This window comes from Onychostruthus taczanowskii, unplaced genomic scaffold, assembly GCF_017590055.1.
Source record: "Onychostruthus taczanowskii isolate IOZ18803 unplaced genomic scaffold, ASM1759005v1 scaffold17, whole genome shotgun sequence".
Taxonomy (NCBI): Eukaryota; Metazoa; Chordata; class Aves; order Passeriformes; family Passeridae; genus Onychostruthus; species Onychostruthus taczanowskii.
Genome location: NW_024498906.1, coordinates 5,918,096 through 5,938,631, shown reverse-complemented (window position 1 = coordinate 5,938,631; position 20,536 = coordinate 5,918,096). Strand labels below are relative to the sequence as shown.

General features: G+C 39.6%; 1 protein-coding gene across 12 annotated transcripts in view; it reads left to right on the top strand.

Moving 5' to 3' along the window:
* Window positions 1-20,536, top strand: part of DMD (dystrophin) — a 1,147,932-nt gene that overhangs the window by 1,102,257 nt on the left and 25,139 nt on the right. For 9 of the 12 annotated variants that reach the window (XM_041399749.1, XM_041399750.1, XM_041399752.1 and 6 more), the window contains 7 exons: window positions 2,495-2,661; window positions 4,732-4,843; window positions 9,754-9,890; window positions 10,665-10,703; window positions 15,167-15,232; window positions 16,528-16,593; window positions 19,652-19,810. In XM_041399749.1, coding sequence (XP_041255683.1) covers window positions 2,495-2,661; window positions 4,732-4,843; window positions 9,754-9,890; window positions 10,665-10,703; window positions 15,167-15,232; window positions 16,528-16,593; window positions 19,652-19,810 — 746 coding nt within the window. The remainder of the gene's footprint in view (window positions 1-2,494; window positions 2,662-4,731; window positions 4,844-9,753; window positions 9,891-10,664; window positions 10,704-15,166; window positions 15,233-16,527; window positions 16,594-19,651; window positions 19,811-20,536) is intronic. The other 3 variants (XM_041399747.1, XM_041399755.1, XM_041399757.1) reach the window with 1 other exon arrangement.

The following is a 20,536-nucleotide window of genomic DNA, read 5'->3' as shown; positions in this document are numbered from 1 at the left end:
TAGATGGTCATATTTTAGAAGCATGCCTTGCACTTAGGAGCTCCAAAATTAATTTGATTTGACTGAATTCACTGATGCACTGATGTGTCAGTGTTCTGAGCAAATCCTCTTGCCAGTGTTGACTGGACTTTATTGTGCTTTTGATTTTCTCTTTTTATTTTGGGGGGACTTCCTAAATTCTGCAGCTATGTGAAAAAACAGAGTTTTTGATGCAGAAGTTTAATGCAGAATACTTCAGAAGTGTTTTGGCATGTATTCCATTTAATATAATCCTTTCATGAATATCAAATTGTGAAAGACTTTATCTGAATAACTGTAGATATGTTCTCATTTGATGTTTTTATCCCAAACATCCAAAAAAGGATATTTTTGACTATACTAGAAGTACATGTGTATGGATCCCAAGTGTAGTGATAGGAGTTGTTGGATGGTTTCCCAAACGAGCACCTTAAGAAGGAAGCTCTGACCAAGAATCTTTGTTTCTGATTAACTAAAGTATTGCAACAGCATTTTAAGTCAATTTTAATGCAGTTCATTATTCAGGGCATATTACAGGTCTTGTATTTTGCATCTTTTTTGTGGGATTCTGTCTGGGAAACTGCATTCTTCTTAGCCTTCAAATATTGATCAGTTGATTTGTTTGTCAAGGTTATAAACAGTGGTAGATTTAAAAGAAAACAAAAAACAAAACTACAGCTAATTGGTTTTCCCTGTAGCTCTCCAGCAGATCAGTAGGGATATTTTTTTCTTGAAAGTCATTGCTAGCATTTTTAGTTCAATAAGGTTTTAGCTAGATTATACTAAACTCAAATTTCATGAGAAACTGGACAAGTAACTGAGAGCAAGTATAAAAATCCTCAGCACTCAATCCCCTATTCATCTTGGTCCATGTACATGATACATTAATGCTTATTATTTATTTAAGTGCTTCAAATAGGTTTGGAACCACAAAGGAAGACAGTCAGCCTTGTGAAGTTTAAAATATAAAAGACTGGCCCACTGAGAGCTGTATTTGAAAGCATAGAGAAAAAGAAAGCAGAGGATTTAAATATATTCAGACCATAAATATGCTGTTGCTGTGGGAAGCATGGAAGGAAATGTCTTGAGGAACTGGAATTAGCATGGTAGTGGTGGTTTAGAGAAGCAGCACGATCCCTCTTCATCACTTGGGCTGTTCCCTGTATGGTCACATTCCTCCCTTCTCCCACCCTCCCCACCAGAACCTTTTGAGGTTTCTACCTGATCTGTCACCTCACTTTCAGCACTGAAACCATCTCCCAGGTTCTCAGGTAACAGTTTTGTGCAGGCTTTGTGGCACCCTGCACGATGGAGGGCTGTTTCCTGTAAACACTGACTCCATCATTCCACTGTTTTCCTTTAAATCCCTTTTGATGCTCCTTGCCTTTGTTCTGCGCTGTTCTTTGCAGTGTCCAGCCTGCTGATACAGTGTGACCTCTCCCCATGCACAGCCATCACTACTGTCCCCTCTTTCTTTGTAGGTTTTGTCTCTTTATTTTCTTTTTCCATACTGTGGGTGCTCTGGGTAGGGATGATATATCATTTTTTCGGGCGTGCATGGTGCCTAGCACATTGGGATTTGGCTCTGTGACTTAGCTGCCTTGAAGTTACCATGGAAGAGTTACTTGAAATGTCACACTGATTGGGATGGGAGGGGAGGGGATGGGATGGGATGGGAGGGGATGGGATGGGATGGGATGGGATGGGAAGGGGATGGGAAGGGGGTGGGGATGGGGATGGGCTGGGATGGGAAGGCAGCAGAGGAATGGGTTTGCTCATTTGTCAGTGAATGTTTGCTGAAGTGTTCATTGGCTCTTCTGCTATAGGCAAAAAGATGAGTGTGGGATGTAATGGAATCTGAGAATGTTGTTTTGTGGGACAGAACTGTATTGTGTTTGCAGTCAGTGATGGAAAGTTTAAAGAAGAGGTGGTTTGAGGCATTTAGGGAGAAAGAGGTTTACATGTTCAACAACAGGCTTGAGAGAGATTTGAATTATTTCCTTATGTGTGCATTATGAAGAAAGGTAAGTGTGATAATGAAAGATCTTAAGGAGGAAGGAATTTTGATCAAAAGACATGCAATTTTTAGGGCTTGGATAACAGTTTTTAAAATAGGTGAGAAGCAGTGCTATACGGTCTCAGATAAGAGAGACAGAGAATGTGAGATCAGGCATCAAAGGTGATCCTGTAAGTGGATGATTTTCCCTGTGACAAAGTACATGGTAGTGCTGTCTATCATAATAGAGAGAATAAGAGAAAGAGAGATTTGAAATATTAATAATGGTTTTCAGTTCCCAGCTTGAAGGCAGGATCCTGGGGATTTTTTATTTTTATTTTATTTTTTTTATGAGTAGTTGGACTGGGGGAAAAGCTGGAGATATATTCCTGGAAGAGATACCGAGTTGACAGGAACAACTTGAACTGTTAGTTAGATCAGTTGTGCTCAGCCCCTGTCATTTTTCCCTTTGTGTTTCAGGCCAACAACAAACCAGAGATTGAAGCAGCCCTTTTCCTGGACTGGATGAGGCTGGAGCCACAGTCCATGGTGTGGTTGCCTGTCCTGCACAGGGTGGCTGCTGCTGAGACTGCCAAGCACCAAGCCAAGTGCAACATCTGTAAGGAGTGCCCCATTATTGGATTCAGGTACAGACTCTCTCCCTTTCAACCACGTTTGATTCTGCTTAGTGGATCAAGAGCTCTGCCTGATTCCAGGCAAATCAGGAGCTTCATTTTATAGGCATTTTGTTCTTGGAAAAAATAATTGTGATGGGGACATGAGGGACAGTAGCACCTAGATTGGGTACAGTGCTGTGAGACTTGAACAGGACAATAGTCATCTCCCAGTTCAAATATGGCACTTTCTCTGTGTCCCAGTCTTTCCATGCCTCAACAAAAGTGTTGTTGGATTGCACAACTAACACAATTTGCCTTATATTCAGTGTGTCCTATGCAGTTACATTTTCTGAATTGGATCCTAATGAATTGCCTTCTGTCATAGCATAAAGCAAGGAAGTGCCTTGAAAATTCTCAGGCATGTAGAAGCTACATGTGCATTTCTCTGCTAAAGAATGTTGGTGGAACATTAACCTGGAGTGGGGGAAATGTTGCTGGTCTATTTAAACATCTGGATTGACACCGTGGTTACTATGGCAATGAATAAGTCACTGTGTTGTAAAATGGCTGTGTGTTGGTGTTCCTGTTGAGAAGCCACTTAAGGGCTAAGTAAATACTCACTTTCAATTATGCCTAGACTTGTTTTATCACTTTGCTTCGCAATAGCTGCTTTGTATGGTTTCTGCCCTTTTTACACACAGTCTTCTTTTTCCATTGGCATTTCTCCTTCTATGTTATCGTGTTGTTTACAAAGAGCTTTCTGTAATTTTGTGTCTAAAACCCAGATAGATAACAGCAGCAAGCAGAGCTACACAAAAAAAGCCATCATTTTCCTCTAACCTGGGAGCAGATGAATGTAGCTTTTATGCATGTAGTGGGGCAGTGCTTTCTGCTACAATTTCACAGGCAGTGGGAAATGGGGGACATTTAGAAGGTATTTATTGCTTTGTTTTGAATCTGATGCTGTTGCTGTAATAGTCTAAATTATTTTTCTTTTGCTTTTTATTCCCCATTAATATCTGAACTGGGAAGTGATACATATTACTGAGGAAGAGCTATGGATTGGATGTGAGTAATTCAGCACATCCACAAAGTCTCATTTTCCAATTCCCAGATGCAGTTTATGAACTACTGTATTACTTGCATAGTTTTGTACAAACCAGCCAAAGACAAGTAGGTGGAATTGAAAAGTGCAGCCCTTGGAAATATCAAAGGATGGCAAGTGAATGGATACTCTGTTGTAAGCACCAAGAACTCAGGGAGCAGACACTGGAGCTCTGTGTTTGTGTCTAATTTTACTTGACTGATCTCATCTGTCTCTTAAATTTATATAACAAATCTATTATCATGATAGTAGAATCTGTCTGTCACAGATTTTTTTTCTCTGTCTTTGCAAGTCATTGAAACCCTGTGTACATACTTGACAAAAAGATACTGTATTGGAAGGCTTTTAGAAAGCTAATACTGTGCACCCAGTTCATGTTAAACAATGTTCTTTTGAGGTCGTTGTGGCTGAGCTGCTTCGTGTATTTGGAACAAGACAACCCTTATGCCTGTGGCTCTTTCAACCACTTCAGCACAGCAGATACTACAGTTAGCTGCCTCATAGAGCTGATGAGATTAAATAATGGCCCAAAAGTGCATTTGGAGTTTTGCATGGATGGAATGCTCTGCAGGAAAATTGTTTTTATAGAGGTGCTAGGAAGGACATGAGGGGGTTGCCAGAGTGACTTACTGAGAGGAAATTTTCTTGAATTTTCCTCTCAGAGGACATTCTATTTTAGGAATCATGATGAAGAGCAAAAGATCTGAAGTTAGTGTTATAGAAATAAAAAGTGTCTTTCATATGCTAAAGGTGAGTGAATGTGTAGAAATCTTCATTGTTGCCCAGTATTAGAAATTTTCTTGAAGATTGAGATCTATGACAAACATCTGAGGCAGCAGTACGTGTCCCTCAGGGCAGAGGAGCATTGCTGGGCATTGTACACCATGTGACATGTCACAGAAGAGAATTTACTAACACAGCAAACTTGATGGGCTGATATGAAGCAGTCACATACAAAGCTCTGAAGCTGTGATTTTTTTTTTATCCTCTTTTAGGTACAGAAGTTTAAAGCACTTTAACTATGACATCTGCCAAAGTTGCTTCTTCTCTGGCCGTGTTGCTAAAGGTCACAAAATGCACTATCCTATGGTGGAATACTGCACACCAGTAAGTTGCTGTTTTATTGACTCTTACTGTCCCTTCTTACTAGAAAGTAAAAACTTACTTTTCTGTGTGCAAGGTAATGAAGCATTAGGACTGCTTTTCTTCCCTCCTCCATTATTAAATCTCATTATATATACTATAAATGCCAGCAATTTTGTTGCTTAGTCAAGGATGCTCCAATGGTTTGAACTAAACTGAAGTTCATTGTTTGCACAGTTCTGTGTCATAATGTATTGTTGTGTGCTGATGACTTATTCCATGTTCAGTGCTATAGCTCACTTTATGGATTCTCCTGGAAGCACATGATTTCTGCAAATACTCATTCATATCTTGGGTCCCAAGGTTTTCTCTGTATAAGTGTGTGGTTTTTCTGCTTTTCCTCATCAAGTTGCCCCTTCACTTGCTTTCTCCCACTATGGTTTCTCAACACTATGGTCGCATTTTTAAATTCTTCACTATTCTTCACATGGTGCCTTTTTATTGTCTGGTCACTTGATGATATAAAATGCCGGGAAGTTCTCATGGTTGCAAGGCAGATCTCATTTCTGAAGAGGGGAAGCCAGGCCGTTCAGTACAGAGTGCTGCAGTGATGGTGTGGTGAGGGACTTCACCCTTCTTTCACAGCTCCCAAAAGGATTGGTTTTGCATAAATGTTTATTTCATACCTGACTAGCTAGTAAGGAAAATTTTGCATTTCTCTCTCAGTGTGCTCCTTTTTGGCCTCTCAGGACCAGTGCAAAGGGGCATCAGTTAGAGGTGCTCCCAAGTTAAACTTCAACCACGTAGCACAACTGAGATTTCAGCTGCCTTTGCTATTGCTTGTGTTGGTCTTGAAGCAGTGCACTCTCATCAGCATTTCCTGGTGAAATAGGATTATTCCTAGGCTTTCATCTGCTGGTTGTCATAAATGGTGAAAACAAAGCATCAAAATCATACTTGGTCTAGCCTCATAAAATTATGTGAACAATCTTTAAATCTTCATCCAAGCAAAAAGACATGGCCAAAATGAAGCAAAGACTCTCAGCTTTTCTCAGAGACCTAAAAAAGAGAGAAAAAAAATTGTGCCTCTAAAATATTACAGTAAAACAAGCCCAGAATTTTGTTAGTTTTAACTTACAGATCATTACTTGCATTATCTATCCACTTTTACCCTTCAATGGCAGGGTTTCCTGGGAATCTCTGCAGTGGCAGCCGTGCCCATTTGCTGGCTCTTTGTCGGTGTTGGTTGGCTGTGGTTTTCAGCGCTGTCCCCCAGGGGCTGAGGTTGCTGGAAGGGCGATTTGCCTGAGCTGCTGCACCAGTCAGAGGGAATCGCTGGCGCTGCCTGGGCAGGTCTGAACAGACTTCTCCATTGCAGGCATTCCTAGAGCAGAATCTCGTGATCTGAGTGATAGGCAGGGTGAGGGAGTGAGAGACTGACTCCCTGCGAGCCATTTTTCTACCTGTGGCTGAACCCCTCCTTCCTGGATGGACTGCAGCTTTGCTTTGCACTTTGCCACTCTTATTCTAGCTAAGAAACAACATGGGAGATTTGTGAGTGATACAAACCAGTATCTTCCAACCATTTTCTTACCCTTTTGATGTGTTTTGAGGAAAGAGAAATAAAAAGGGATTGCGAGGTGCACCCCCAGCCTGCAGCAACTCATTGCAGTGCTGCATCCAGCCAGGTTTGTGTTGTCCCTGAAAATACAGATTACTAAGAGGTGAACGTGGTGGTGAACAGAAAACCTGCCACCACGTCCAGCCTGCTGGATCAGAATAAAGAACCATTCACAGCCAGTGGATTTTTCCCTGAACTCCAGCAACCCGTGCTAATGTGCCGTGTCTGGCTGCACAAGCAGCCAGCTGAATTAGAGGAGGATTAGCTGGGGTGGAGGGGGAAGTGAATGTGACACACAGCAAGCCCCACGCTTTTTTGTGTTGCTGCTATTACAAAAAATTTACTCAAGTACTGGGGGACTGAACATCCACTGAAGCTATGTCTAGTTTGTAATTGTTTTCTAAATGAATGAAAAAGAGTATGCAGGTGGCAGAACATTTATCAGTCTTCCTCCACACTAATCTCTCACCTTAAAATGCATTTTGGCAGACACAAGACATGTGATGCCTTCTTTGATAATATCTTTCTCTTAGTATCAAGAAATTTTTAAGCACTGCAGTCTTTAATTCTGCTTAGGGGAGTTTTGAGAACTCGTGCTAAATACCTGAGGGATGTGATAATGTTCCCTTTCTTGAAAAAGGTTGAGTCAGAATAAGGGCAAGGCAGTTGCTTGCTTTTCATTTAGACAGAAAAATTGCTACAATTATTCCTGAAAGCAACACATCTCAATTTATTTTTCAAAGAGATAGGACTTTTAAAGAGTTTTCAAACAAAGCACAGAAGACAACTTATAGACTGAGATGTAAATTCAGGATGATTTTTCTGTTAGGGTTTAATGAACAGTGACACACAAACATAAAAAACACCTCTTTGGAAGGAAGTGTGGCAAACTGATAGACCTGTCTACATTCAGGGCTTCCACTCAGGGCTGAGGTCTGGGGAGGAGGTTTGGCAAGGAACTTTCTTAAATCAAACTGGGGACAGTCAGCTGGTGTAAAAGCTATTCCTATGTGAATAAAAAGAACTATTTCTATTTAAATAGCTTGGTTTCAGGATAGTTTTGGAACATGCTCAACCCATCTGCCTATATGTTGCTTTGACTTAAGAGAGCTGGGATGCTGAAACTCCACTGTTTCTTCCTCATACACCAGTACTTCTGGGAATTTTGGTCTGGATGATTTTACTCTGAAAATCATATGTAATAAAAGATCTCTGGAGTAAATCAGAAGGTTTGGCTGAAAATAGCCTCAGTTTATCATCTTGTCCATGTAATAATCACATTTTCTTTTCCTCTCTTTTGCTCCTTGAGCATTTTTTAAATGTCAGTTGGATTGTATGAGAGGTGCCTGATGCTTTTGGTTGTCACTAAAAGATATATTTTCTTCTTGGGATTCTTGTGGTACCAGATAGACTGGGATGTTTCTGTGCATGTTAATGATTGGTTGTCCTGTAGAAGGTTCAGGGGAGAGAGGGGGGAGAACAGTCCCAGGAAGGCTGAAGCAATGCATGTTTCATTTCTAATACCTCAAAACACTTAATCCCAATTACAGTCAAATGCAATAGAAAGTGTTCTCAACATCAGAAGTAGACAGGGCATTAATAAATGGTTATAAATGGCACAGGTGAACAACAGGATAGAAAGCTGTGCTTAATCTATTTATACCAAGATTAAATATTAAAAGTTTTTCTGTGTTTCCAGCAGATGTGCTCTCTGTGCTCTTTTGATGACAAACTGGTTAAGAGCTCTCCTGGCAGGCAGTGCAGATGGAATTCAGCAGAGGGAATTCCCTCCTCCGGGGGCATGGGCAGGGAGCCACCTCAATAAATCTCCTTTCTGGAGTCCTCTGGGTGGTCTGGGCACACTTCATCCCTCCCTTCCCCAAAAGCCTTTACTTCTGATTAAGGAAAGGATACTTAATATTACCAAATGTTATCTCAGTTTATGAAAATGCAGATGCTTATACTGGCTCATAGGTTTTGCTGTGTCACTTCTCTGCCAGTTTTTGCTTACACTGAATTTTCCTGCCAGAGCAGACTGACCAGAAAGGGAGCCAAAATTTTTCCAGCTTTACATGACGCTCACAGGTGTCATAAGTACAGGAATAATATTTGCCTTTTCTGTTAATACTTTCACACTTTTTGCAGATATTTTTTCAAGGCATCCTTAATTTTCTACCTTTTAAAAATCTGTCTTTGAGCAGCTCTGTGAAGGTTGGCTTAACTGATAGGTTCCAGCACATCCTTCCCCTCTATGCAGAAGGCACAGAACTCAATAAAAATGTCAGAAATATTAACTTTTCTCTGATTTCTTTCCTTTAAATTAGATAGATTGGAGAAGCAATATTGTTATGTGGGTCAGGAGGAACTTAATTTACTGTAAAAGATCAGTACTTCAGGGTTTAGTGTTTCTGCAAGGTTCAGAGAAGGGAGTGCAGCCTGACTGAAGTAATTGAAGTCTTACATTAAAATTCATCAGAAAATTGCCTGATTCTTCGTCAGGCTCTCAATAAGTCTTGCATCTTCACAGCAGACATCCTTGAAACTCTTCCTGACTCTTTCTGGTCTTTCTAAATCTATGTTGTTCTCCTCTGCTGGTCTCTACACCAGCAAGGGAAGCCTGCTGCAGGCAAGGGAGTAGAAAACTTCATGCAAATTGTGCTCCCCTCAGAGTATTGATCTTAAATCCCTGCTAGTTTCAGATTGAACAGGTGCAGGAAGAAATAACTAACCTGAGAGCTTTAAGCAGCTCTCACCTGCTTTTTGTTTCCCTTAGAACAAAATATTAATGGCACAGAAGGCCGAGGAGGAAAACTAGAAAGAAAAGGTACCTAGAGACTTTCAAAGATTGACAAGTCCATGAGATGGAGATGTTAAGCATGTTGCAAGAGTTGGGATCCAGGCAGTGAAGCACCCAGCTGGACACACAGACTGGCTGTGTGTCCTGCACTACAGCCATTTTAGTGCTGAACCAAAAGTAGGCAGAGAGACCGCCCCACAGCCAGGTGAGGAAATGACAAATTATTGTCTGATTATTGCTTGTCCTCTTGAGATCACCTGAGGTGAGGCATGAGCCTGTCAGGCGGTTTTAAAACTTCTTCTCTTTCCCTCCTTCCTCTCCACTAGCAGTGTTTGTGTAGTGCATTGTAAGGTGACAGTGATAGACAAATAAAATTTGCAGTTCTGGGGCTCAAGGTGCTGGCAGCTCTGCTTGGTGTGATCACAGCTCTTCCAAATGACCCAGCAAAGGAAGAGGCAATTGAAAAATGGTGACAACGTCATGAAAGATGATTTCATTGTGATTTGTGGCTTTCAGACAACTTCAGGAGAAGACGTCCGTGACTTTGCCAAGGTACTAAAAAACAAATTTCGAACAAAAAGATATTTTGCAAAGCACCCACGAATGGGCTACCTGCCTGTGCAGACTGTCTTGGAGGGAGACAACATGGAAACGTGAGTAGCTCTGAAGTATCTTAAGTAGCAATTCATTTGGTACACTATTTCAGCTCCCCAGCTGGTGCCAACTCCTTTCACTTCCTAAATGCATAAAGCCTCTTTATGTCTTTCATTTCTGTTTACCTCACCTGGCAGGAAAACACAAGCTGGGCTTCCAGTTGCCATTGCCTTTATCTGCTTTCACCTGTCCTTATACAGGAACTTCAGCTTCAGTTAGCGAAAAAAAATAAAAATACAGTCTTACTGGCAGTCTTCAGTCTTACAAACTTCTGAGTTTGATGCACAATTTGGAGGTTAATGATACATTCATTAAATTTTTATTTTCTTCCAAATGGGTATCTTTCCTTGGTTTTACTTTTTTAATTAGGCTATGGTGTTTGTGACCTTCCTAGATGATTTCTTCTTTTCTCAGCCTGTAAATTTAGTCTTACTAAATGACTGATGTCTTCATGGAAAAAAAAAAAAGCAGTAATGATTCACATGGAGAAATCAATTATTTAACCCAGTTCCCTTTGGTTTTTTACACATTTAATCAGTTGTTTAATGGCAATTGCACGCAGCTTGTTCTCGCTCTTTCTCTTTCTCTTTTTAAATTTTAGAGGTTTTTTTCTCACTTTTTGGTTGGTTGCTCTTCACAGCCATTCATGTTGGTCTGTTGGATTTCTGCTTTTTAGTTATTGTGACTTTTTTTTTTTTTTAAACTTTCTGTAATTATTTTGCTGCTGAGTTTCTTCTGCCTTTCTCTTCACCTCCTCATTTTTTGTCTTGCAGTCCTGTTACTCTGATCAACTTCTGGCCAGTAGATTCTGCGTGAGTACTTTTGCTGAAGTGTGCTGCTGCTGCTACTGCTGCTGCGCTCCCTCACTTTTTCTTTTTGTTTATTTCTTTGTTCAGTTTCACATGAGATCATTTCCTTCTTTCTTTATGATTATTTCCTTTGATGCACTCTCTGAAGGAATGTTTTGATCCCAAATGAGTAGAATGAGATAAACCTTGGAATTTCCAGCAGTCATGGATTTTGTGCTGTGTACTCTTCCTGGAGTATGTGTTTTTCATGGAATTAACAGGGGTTTCGTGCAGACCTACTAATGCTTATCAAAGTTTGTCATTTAAAAGCCTGTGTTTCTGAATACGTGTCAATCCCTCTGAATGTACACTAAATGCTTTTTGAAAGACAGAGATTGAACTTGATATGGATTTAATTCAGTTTCAGGAATGACACAGTTTTGCAGATAAAGCTGTAATTTTGGTTTTTTGTGCAACCGTGCACACTCAAGTGCCCCAGTTGATCCAGAGCTCACTGGGTATTTTATTACAGTCTTTTAGATACATTCAGATTTGTGAAGGCAGGTTGAAATGGGGAAATGTTTATTGTATTTCTTCAGAAGTTAAGAAAGCAGCGGTTTTCAGCTGTGGAATAGATTTTCATTCTTGCACCACTCCGGAAGTTGCATTGTCTTACTGTTGTAGTAATCGCCTCAGCATAAACTAAAGATAGATATATATATTTACTATTGTGGCATTTGCTACTTCTAGTGTTACACAGAAGCTTCTAGAATAATGTTAAATAAAGATTAATTTTAATTCACATATTGATAACTAAGAAGAAAATGAAAAACAGATTTTTTATATTTCTATATGGTGAAATGTATATGGCTTGCACCTCCATTGAACTTTTTGTAGAATAAACAAGAGTGAAATGTATACACTGGAATATTGATTCATAATTTTCATTGGGAGCACAAACCCTTGGAAAGCTAAGGGAAGTGCTCTACCTCTAGGAAATTTGAGCAACCAAGAAGCTCATCTGATACTGCAAACTTCATATGGCTGAGAATTCACCCACAGAGAATGCCAAAAGCCTGGAGGCAGACTGAAACAGAGGGGCTTTGAGCTTGAGGATGCACTTTTATAGATGCAACTATGGATCTAGATTCCTTATATTTCAGAACAATTGCAAAGTTAAAAGTAACATTCAAAGAAAGCTTGGATCGTGTGGGGTGCCATCGCTTTGTCTGACATAATATGAGATTAAGCTGTCGTAGCATGGTCATTTCTAGTTACAGTAATAACATCGATAGCTTCACACCAAAGGTTTGCTGTTACATACTACAGGGAGTTTAACTCACATGCAATACTTGAGAAAACTTGAGAAATACTGAGGAGCAGGATTTGTGCAGAGAGGTTGCACTTTTTGTCAGACTAACTCAGGTGTCGTCCAGAACATAATCCTTCCATCTGGTCTGACAAGGAAGCAGAAAAAATAAAAAACTAATAGTGGCTGGAAAGAATTGCCCTTAATTTTGTTCTGCTAACTTTATTTCTTTCCTTCATGCTATAGCACTTGACCTGCAATTCAAGTTACTGAGCTACCCAGATTTAAAGCTTTTTCTTGCTTACAGGGTGATTCCAGCTTCAGCAGACAAACCAGTTATCATAAAACTTTCCTGTGTTTTCTACACTCATGCCTTTTTCTGGTGTTCTCATGCCAGTTTTCTGGTTATCCTCAGAAAAGCATCACGTGGCAGCACTCAGCAATGCTAGTGCTGTTCTGACACCAACATGTGGTACACATGGAACTGCTTATAAATAGATAATTTTTTCTGTTGTAAGTTAATGGTTCTTACTGCTTATGATCCACTATTTTGCCCAGATACACTGCTTGCCAGGCATTAAAGGGACAGTTCACAAGTTGTGAGAATGTGTGTCTGACTTGAACTGTGATGGTGCAATGATACAAAGACAATGTACTTGTTCCTGCACTTTCAGGAAGCATCAACTAAAATGCTGACAAAGAAAAGTACCCTCATCCTGCCATCCATGTCTCCAGGGGTGCAGGGAATTTTAGGAAGGTGGTGCTTGCCACTTGGTCAGCACTTGACTTGACTAGAATTCCCAGGCTGCTCCTGCAGACCCCAGCTTGAACAAGGCAGCTGTGGAGCCCTTGTGAAAGGGATGGTTATCTTGGCTAAATATTGGCTGTGTCACTCAGCCTTCCTGCTGACTGTTTGAGCTGATTAGGTGTGCTGAGTATGTGTGCTCAGAAAGGAAGGACTGTGAGCTGTAGCACAGGTGGTCGGTCACTAAGAGTGTGTAAAATACAGCACAATCGTTCTCAAGTTTGCTCAGAGACTGGCAAAAGTACCTCTGAGCAGCTGAATTCAACACAAAGCAATCTTCTCTAGCAGGTTTGCTTTCTTAAGCAAACTTCTAAGAAGCTGTTTGAGGTGTATCTCCATTGCAGTATGTTCTGAAGTAGGGACAAACCTGGAATTATAGCCTCACTCCCTGCTTGCAGCTGGCAGAATCAACTCCAACAAGTCACACATCATGTTGTCTTTCAAAAAATATCTTTTTATATGTATTACAAACTTGGGCACTTCTGAAGTTGCAGCATCATTTCAAGACAGCAAGGATATATATTCATGCATTCAGGCCTGACTTTTTGCCATGCAGTACTGCAAAAAGAGACATCTCATTGCCCAGTAGGTCCCAGCCAAGTGCTGTCCCTTCTTTCCTACTGGTACAAATACATGTGCAGTGCCAGGGTGAGAGGCACTAATGATTCAACTCAAAATTGAAACTACTTTTAACACATATTTCCTAGTCTATGCACCGTATTAGCATCAACATTTGTGTGTGTGTTGAAAACAAGGCCTCTTCTTGCATTGATGGTACCAGTTAAGACCACTGTAACATCTGCTGTATGACCAAAAAATAGAAAAAATGTGGGTCACTTCAATTTATCAGAAAACCATTGTTACCCTGCCTCGTCATCCACTGCTCTAAAGAAATGGCATCCTTTTCCCCTCCCTTCCCTGCTCATTTGTACACAGAATGGGATATAGTCACAGAGAAGCAATTCTCCCATCCACTGAATCGCTGCTGCACTGAGGAACTCTGTGCTCTGGTGTGCTGTAGTAATGCTTGAATATGTGATGAGTAAAAGTAGAGGCCAAAGTTCATTTCAAAGACAAAATGAGATTTGTTATACTTGGCCTATAATGTCTCAAAGAGGAAAAACTTTGCTGTTGTGTGAGAAGAGATATTAATGATGATGCTTGATTTGTATGTGTATCCAGCATACAGCTCTGTGAGTTCAGAAGGATCCTAGTCTAGAGCCCTTTGGAGGCTGATTAGAAACCTGGAAGCTGAGAAGTCTGGTAGATTACAGCAGGATTGTCAAACTCCTAACATGGGAACATTACAAACCAGAAGATTGTTACAGTTTTGGTTTATAACCAGTAAATACAAAACCTGTCAGCTTGTGCAATGCAATATACAATCACTTTTGGGCATTCCCAGCCTGAGCCACAGTATCCAACAGTTAAAAATGGGGAGAAAATCCTTCCTCAGTCAGGAGTTCCAGAAGGAGAGTCAGCAGAGATGGAATAAAGGGCAGTTGAAATTTAGCAAAAGTATAAAATTGCCATTCAGTTTGGGAAGCTGCATCACTTTTTGTTAATCTGGCACCTCTCACTACACATAGATTGGCTAAATCCCACATGGCAGCAAAGAATGCTGTCTGAACTGCATTGGCAACATAATTTAATGTTGATGTTTTCCAGAGGTAAGGCTATAAGAAACAATAATTGACAAGAAAAGTCCTATGAATTGTTTTCATCAACAGAAAACTGAAGGGGACCTCATGCCATCTGTCAGACAGAAAACCCAACATAATTTATTGTCCCCCTGTATAACGCACTGAGCTACCACTGAGATTGCAACTCTTGGAAGACATTAGGCAAAATCATCAGTGTCTGCAGTATGTTATTAAAGGCTCATTTCAGACATTATATACTTGTATTTATTTCTAGGTGCTCGTGGAATAATTCTTTAAAGGCTCCTTTAAGGGATATGCTGGAAGCAGGCACTGGAGCAGGGTGGGAGGCAGAGGAGAGGTTCCCCGCAGGACACTGGCAGCTAGTGCAGGGCTGCACGTGAAGCAGAAATGCCAATGAAGGAGGCAGATGTGAAGGGAAAACCAGGGTGAAAGCTCTTCTATAAAGCCTTTGGAAGAGATTCCTTTGGGAGTTGGTGTGAAGAAGAGTCGTGGCAACAGATGGATTGCAAATGGTCAAAAATCCCCAGTGTGGCACCACACAACATTGCACTGATGCCTTGAGGAGGCACACACAGCACCTGGAGTTCTAAGTTGCTTTTTATCAAACGTGGCATAAGGCATAGACATGTGAGGGTATAGGCATAGCTAAGTGTCTTTTTACTTTTAAAGGGGTATTGTTTGTGATTAATCAGTGTTTTCTGCCTTATAGGCCTGCCTCGTCCCCTCAGCTCTCACACGATGATACTCATTCACGCATTGAACATTATGCTAGCAGGTATGAGACCAGCTGGACGTTAGGCAGATCTTTCTCTAAAATGACTTAAAAAGAAGAGCTAGAGGCTACCTGAGCACTTCTTAAAGAAACATAAAATTTGGGGTTTTGCTTTCCAGGCTCTGGGATGCAAGAGCATCGTCTGTGGTTGCTGTTAACCAGCCTGTCCTAACTTGCATGCCAGAGCACCTGTGTGGTCAGAATTGGTTTTTGGGTCCCTTGGGGTCCTCATTAAGCTGTGTGCTGAGTTACTGATACTTTAACAGGACCTGTGGCAATAGGACAAGAGGTAGTGTTTTAAACTAGAAGGGGACAGATTCAGACTAGATGTAAGGAAGGAATTTTTGCAGTGAGGATGATGAAGCACTGGGAGCACGTTGCCCAGAGAAGTGGTAGATGCCCCATCCCTGAAAACATTTAAGGTCAGACTGGATGGGGCTCTCAGCCACCTGTTTGAGTTGAAGATGTCCCTGCTCAGTGCAGGGGGGTTGGACTGGAGACCTTTAAAAGCCCCTTCCAATCCAAACCCTTCCATGATTCTATACAAGGTTTAGTTTTTAATATGGACCCTGATACAATAGAAGAGCAGAAGCCTCCAAACTCTCATATGAATCTCAGGTGTCATTGTAATGTTAATTCACCTCATGAAATGCCACAAACAGGATTTTTCCTTGATTTGGAGGATTCTAATAATGATATATCACTGCTTTAGTTCAATTCTCTGCTTTCATACTGCTCCTAAGAATCAAAAAGTGGATTAATTGCACAAATATGAAAATGTTTTTTTCCACGAAGCAAGTAAATTTTCAAGGGCTGGGATAATGAAAAATAGTTATTCTGGCCTCTTTCTCTCCTCTAGTATCTCTTGATCAGGAGAGTGGTTTCTGAATTATGCCAGGATGTTTAGGAGGGGCTGAGTGTGAAAACTAATGAGAAATGACTGATTGTTACAGTTTGGACAATGACATTGCCAGGTACAAAGCAATTTGTGTAATCCCCTGGCATCTTAAGGCTTTTCTTTGATTTTGGAGTTAATTAATTGAGAGAAGTTGGAATATAACCTCAGAGAAAGGGTTGAAAACCTAATTAGAAGTGAGTTTAGCCAGGTCATTGCAGCAAACAATCTTTTGTGATAGCTTATTGCAAAACCTTTTGGTAATCAACAGCGAGTGTAAATTAATTTGAGTTTCAAATTCATCAGAAACATCACGCTCTTTAATTCTTTCCAGAATGTTAGAACAAATAAAGTTTTTGAAAAACGTAATTGGTTTTAATGAGTCTTGTTTATTTTTCCACAGGCTAGCAGAAATGGAGAACACCAATGGTTCTTACCTAAATGACAGTATTTCACCTAATGAGAGCATGTAAGTAGGCTGTTTCTGTGGTTTTGACATGTATTTTCTTGGGAAGGTTAATAACTTGTAATGAAATTTTGTAGTGCTGAATTTGCGTGGCCATGTATCACATCTGGTTCGAATTAATGATGTGCTCATGTCCTTTCAATTTGTATCATAGTGTCTGGATTAATGGCTTATAGCTTAATACCAAATTTATACAACAAATGATTGATGCCTTCAAAATTAAAACTACTAATTTATTTCCAGAAATTACTGATATATTCAGCAAATAATTTCCATAATCAAAATATGGTCTTTGTCTGATGAGTTTTAAGGACAAAGATACAAAAAACCCTTCTATCTTAGTTTAAGCTTAAACATGCTGTTAAATTGCTGTTAGCTAGAAAATGTTGGTGTGGGAGAAGTGTCATACAGAACATAAGTGAGGCTAAACAGAAATCTTTGGCGTACAAATACCTGAAATACTTGGCAAGGGTAAGGCAGGAGGGACTGATCATCACCGTGAAATACTAGCAGTAGTAAACTGGAAGTTTGACAGATCACTGACAAGCATTCATTGTATTACTTTAAATGTAGAGTTATAAATAAGAGTTTTGATTTTTGAGAGGTAGTTAAATCACTCACTGAAACCGTTTGTGGTTCTCCTATTATAATATTCTTGGTGTTGTTTATTCTCTGAATAAAAGGACACAGAAGTAACTGTGGGTAATGTTTCTGAAGGCAGCACAGAATCAGCTACATCATGGCTGTGTGTGAAAATTTGATCTTGGTTCATTAACTGTGTAACAGAAGCCATAGCATGGATTCTAAATCAATCAGATATGAAACCCCAACTTCTCTAAAAGCATTTTTATCTATTCTACATGATGTCATCCTTATCACAGTTTAAGGGATGGATTTTTATGAAAATTCAGACAATTAAATTTGTAGCAGTCCTTTACAACACAGAATTCTGGCCAATTTTCATTCACTTAAAATGAGATTCCAAATGAACAACATTTTGTGAGGTTGATTCTGAGCATGTGAGCTCAGAATGCTCTTGGACATCAATAAAGCTGTTTCTTTGTTTCAAAATAGTTTCACTTTTGACTTGGTAGGATTGTTGCCTACCAGTTATGAAATAAAATCTCCTTTAGAACCAAGTACATTGTTTTAAGGTAAATGGGGAAAGTTAGAATGACCCCTCAAAACTAATATTGATGCAATGTCAGTAAGTTTCATGCAGTTAGTGAAAACTGTTTCCAAGTCACGTGTTAATTTTGTGTTACTGTGGATTGTAGTAATGCTCTAAGAGATGAAGTTCTGTGTTGTCCCACTGAAATATTTCAGTGTCCTTGTCACAGAAATCATGCATACACTGTATCTCTTGTATTACACTTTGGTCTTCCTGTTCAGTTCATTTTTCTGATCAATTGGAAGTTGTACTAGCGTGATTCAATTACTGAGTTAGCTATCCAGTTTGTTCCTCAGTTTCAACTGTTAAAATGAGAATAAAACTGTTCATTTTGAATTTTGGAAGAAATATTCTCCAGATAGATACAAATTGAAGCAAAATCAAAGTTTACCATGAATTCACAACTGTAATTACTTCGGTTTTGCTCATCAGATTATGCCTAAGTATTATTTGTTATTCTTGCAGGGTTTGGATTATTTGGCTAATCAGCACAGGCAGAGTGATAGATGGAAACAAGGAAGACAGGAAATAAAAACACAACATTTATATTTATATATCACAAAACGTTTCATTATGTAATGTCAATGCAATGATGTATAAAATGTCTGTGCAGGCTGAAAATCACACAAAAAGACTATGCTTGTAAAGTGACATTTTACTACAATAGTAATGTCACTTGTTCACAGTTAATTCACTTAAGATCTGTAAGAATATTTATAAATGCAAAGCAGTGGTTTGAAGGAAATCACAGCTGAAGTGCTTCATGAAAAGTATAAATTTAAGAACTGACAGGCCTCTCCTTTTGTGAAAAATTAATACTTCTCTTTTATGAACTAATGTTAATGTACTCTGCACTGCTTTGGCACTCCTGCAGTCATAAAATTGCATCATTAACATTTTCAGGAACAAATGAAAACAAGGAAAATTATAATTTTTGAACAATAACAGCTGTTCAAAATGCCTGTTAAATTCTGGTTTAGAAACACAACAGGAAAAAACCCTGGACTGACTAGACTGAATTATTTTGTTCTGTGAGATCTCCAACAGCAGTGTCATTTTTATTGACCCTGTCCTATGGTGTCAAGGGATACCTTTCATGGTTTCTCAGTGACTTCTGCTGTAAGTTGCCTTTTTAGGGCTTGGATGCATCTCCTTAGCACCTAAACGACACCTAAAACAATCCATGTAGTTCTGGGAGGTGATTGAGGACTTCAGAATTGTATTTCCTTTTCCAGAGATATTTCTGTTTTCAGATGCCAGACAACTTCAGGGGCAATAGAAATAGGGGAAAGAGATCCCATGTATTGAATAGAATATATTTGTATTCTGAAAGCATACAGCACTTTTAAATTAAAAATAAGCCAAACATCTGAGTGGAAAATAACACACTTTTATTATATTAGTTCAGGGTTTTTTCTTTGTTTACCTAATTTAGAATTTTGTAGATTAAAAAATATAAATAAAGCACACACTTAATACATAAGGAGAGTTTGTTGGTACAAAAATAAATGCATTGGCCTTGCTTGAATGACCCTTCCACAGTGCAGATCAGGCAGCAGAAGATTGCTTTTTTTTGCAAGCAAATTCATAATTGAAGTTTGTCAAAAGAGGAGAGCTGAGGATGTCAGCTGTTGCAAAACTTGGCTTTAAGTATCTAAGAAGCAGAGAAGGAGGGAGGTGGTCTCTGCGGAGAAGGAAAATTACCAGAGACTCAGTGAAACAGGTCAGCAGATTTTGTTTTAAGGTGCATTGCTCTGCTGTTGGTTACAAAGAGTTCAGCAAATCTCTTTGTAAGAAATGAGAGACTGGGAGTGAATCATCTCCTCATATTCACTGTGAAGCTGAAAAGCAGGAAGGGAACAGCCTGTTTTACCCTGCTCTGTTTTCCAGCGATGATGAACACTTGTTAATCCAGCACTACTGCCAAAGTCTGAACCAGGAGTCCCCCCTGAGCCAGCCTCGAAGCCCTGCCCAGATCCTGATTTCTCTGGAGAGCGAGGAAAGAGGGGAGCTGGAGAGAATCCTCGCAGACCTGGAGGAGGAAAACAGGTGGGTTATACCACCAGCTGCTGAATTTGGAGTAAAAAGTCTGCAAAATAATTATACTGTACAGTTAGATGGAATTCAGTTTGGTAAAATTGTTAGGGATAAAATTACTTATAGAACTGCATTTTTTTCTGACAAATAAGTAATTTCATAGTGGGTAAAAGTTGGGTCCTCTTTCTCTTTCTTTGGTGTTGCTTGTTGCCATTTCTTTAGTCTTTCAATACAAAGTATCACAACTTCAAATTTAATTGAAGTAAATGTCATTAATCACCTTAAAAAACCCCCCAGATGGATACTTGAAGCATGACTTGAAGAGCACTGCAGTCCTCTTTATACAGTACTCTGGAATCTTGGGCCATCAGCACAAAAACCAGGAGATCTTGACCCTGGAAGATTGGTAATTACAACTGTGAATTACCAAAATGAGACTGTAAGATATAAATTACTTAGTTCTACCAAAAAAAAAAAAAAGGGTTTGTTTGTCTTCTACTATCCTCGGCTTTTATAGTACAGTCTGTTGGCATTTTCATGCTTTTTCCCTTGCTTCTGTAAGAGTTAGGTAATTCTGCTTACATTGAGGATTTAATGCACTAATCATTTACCTTAGACTTGTCAAGGAAATAATGCAGGAGTTGGCAGTGTCATAGATCTTCTCTCCATGTATGTCTTCTTTGGATGGTGCTAATCAATTACAGTGACTCCATCAGAGACTTTTTATCAGGAGGGTCT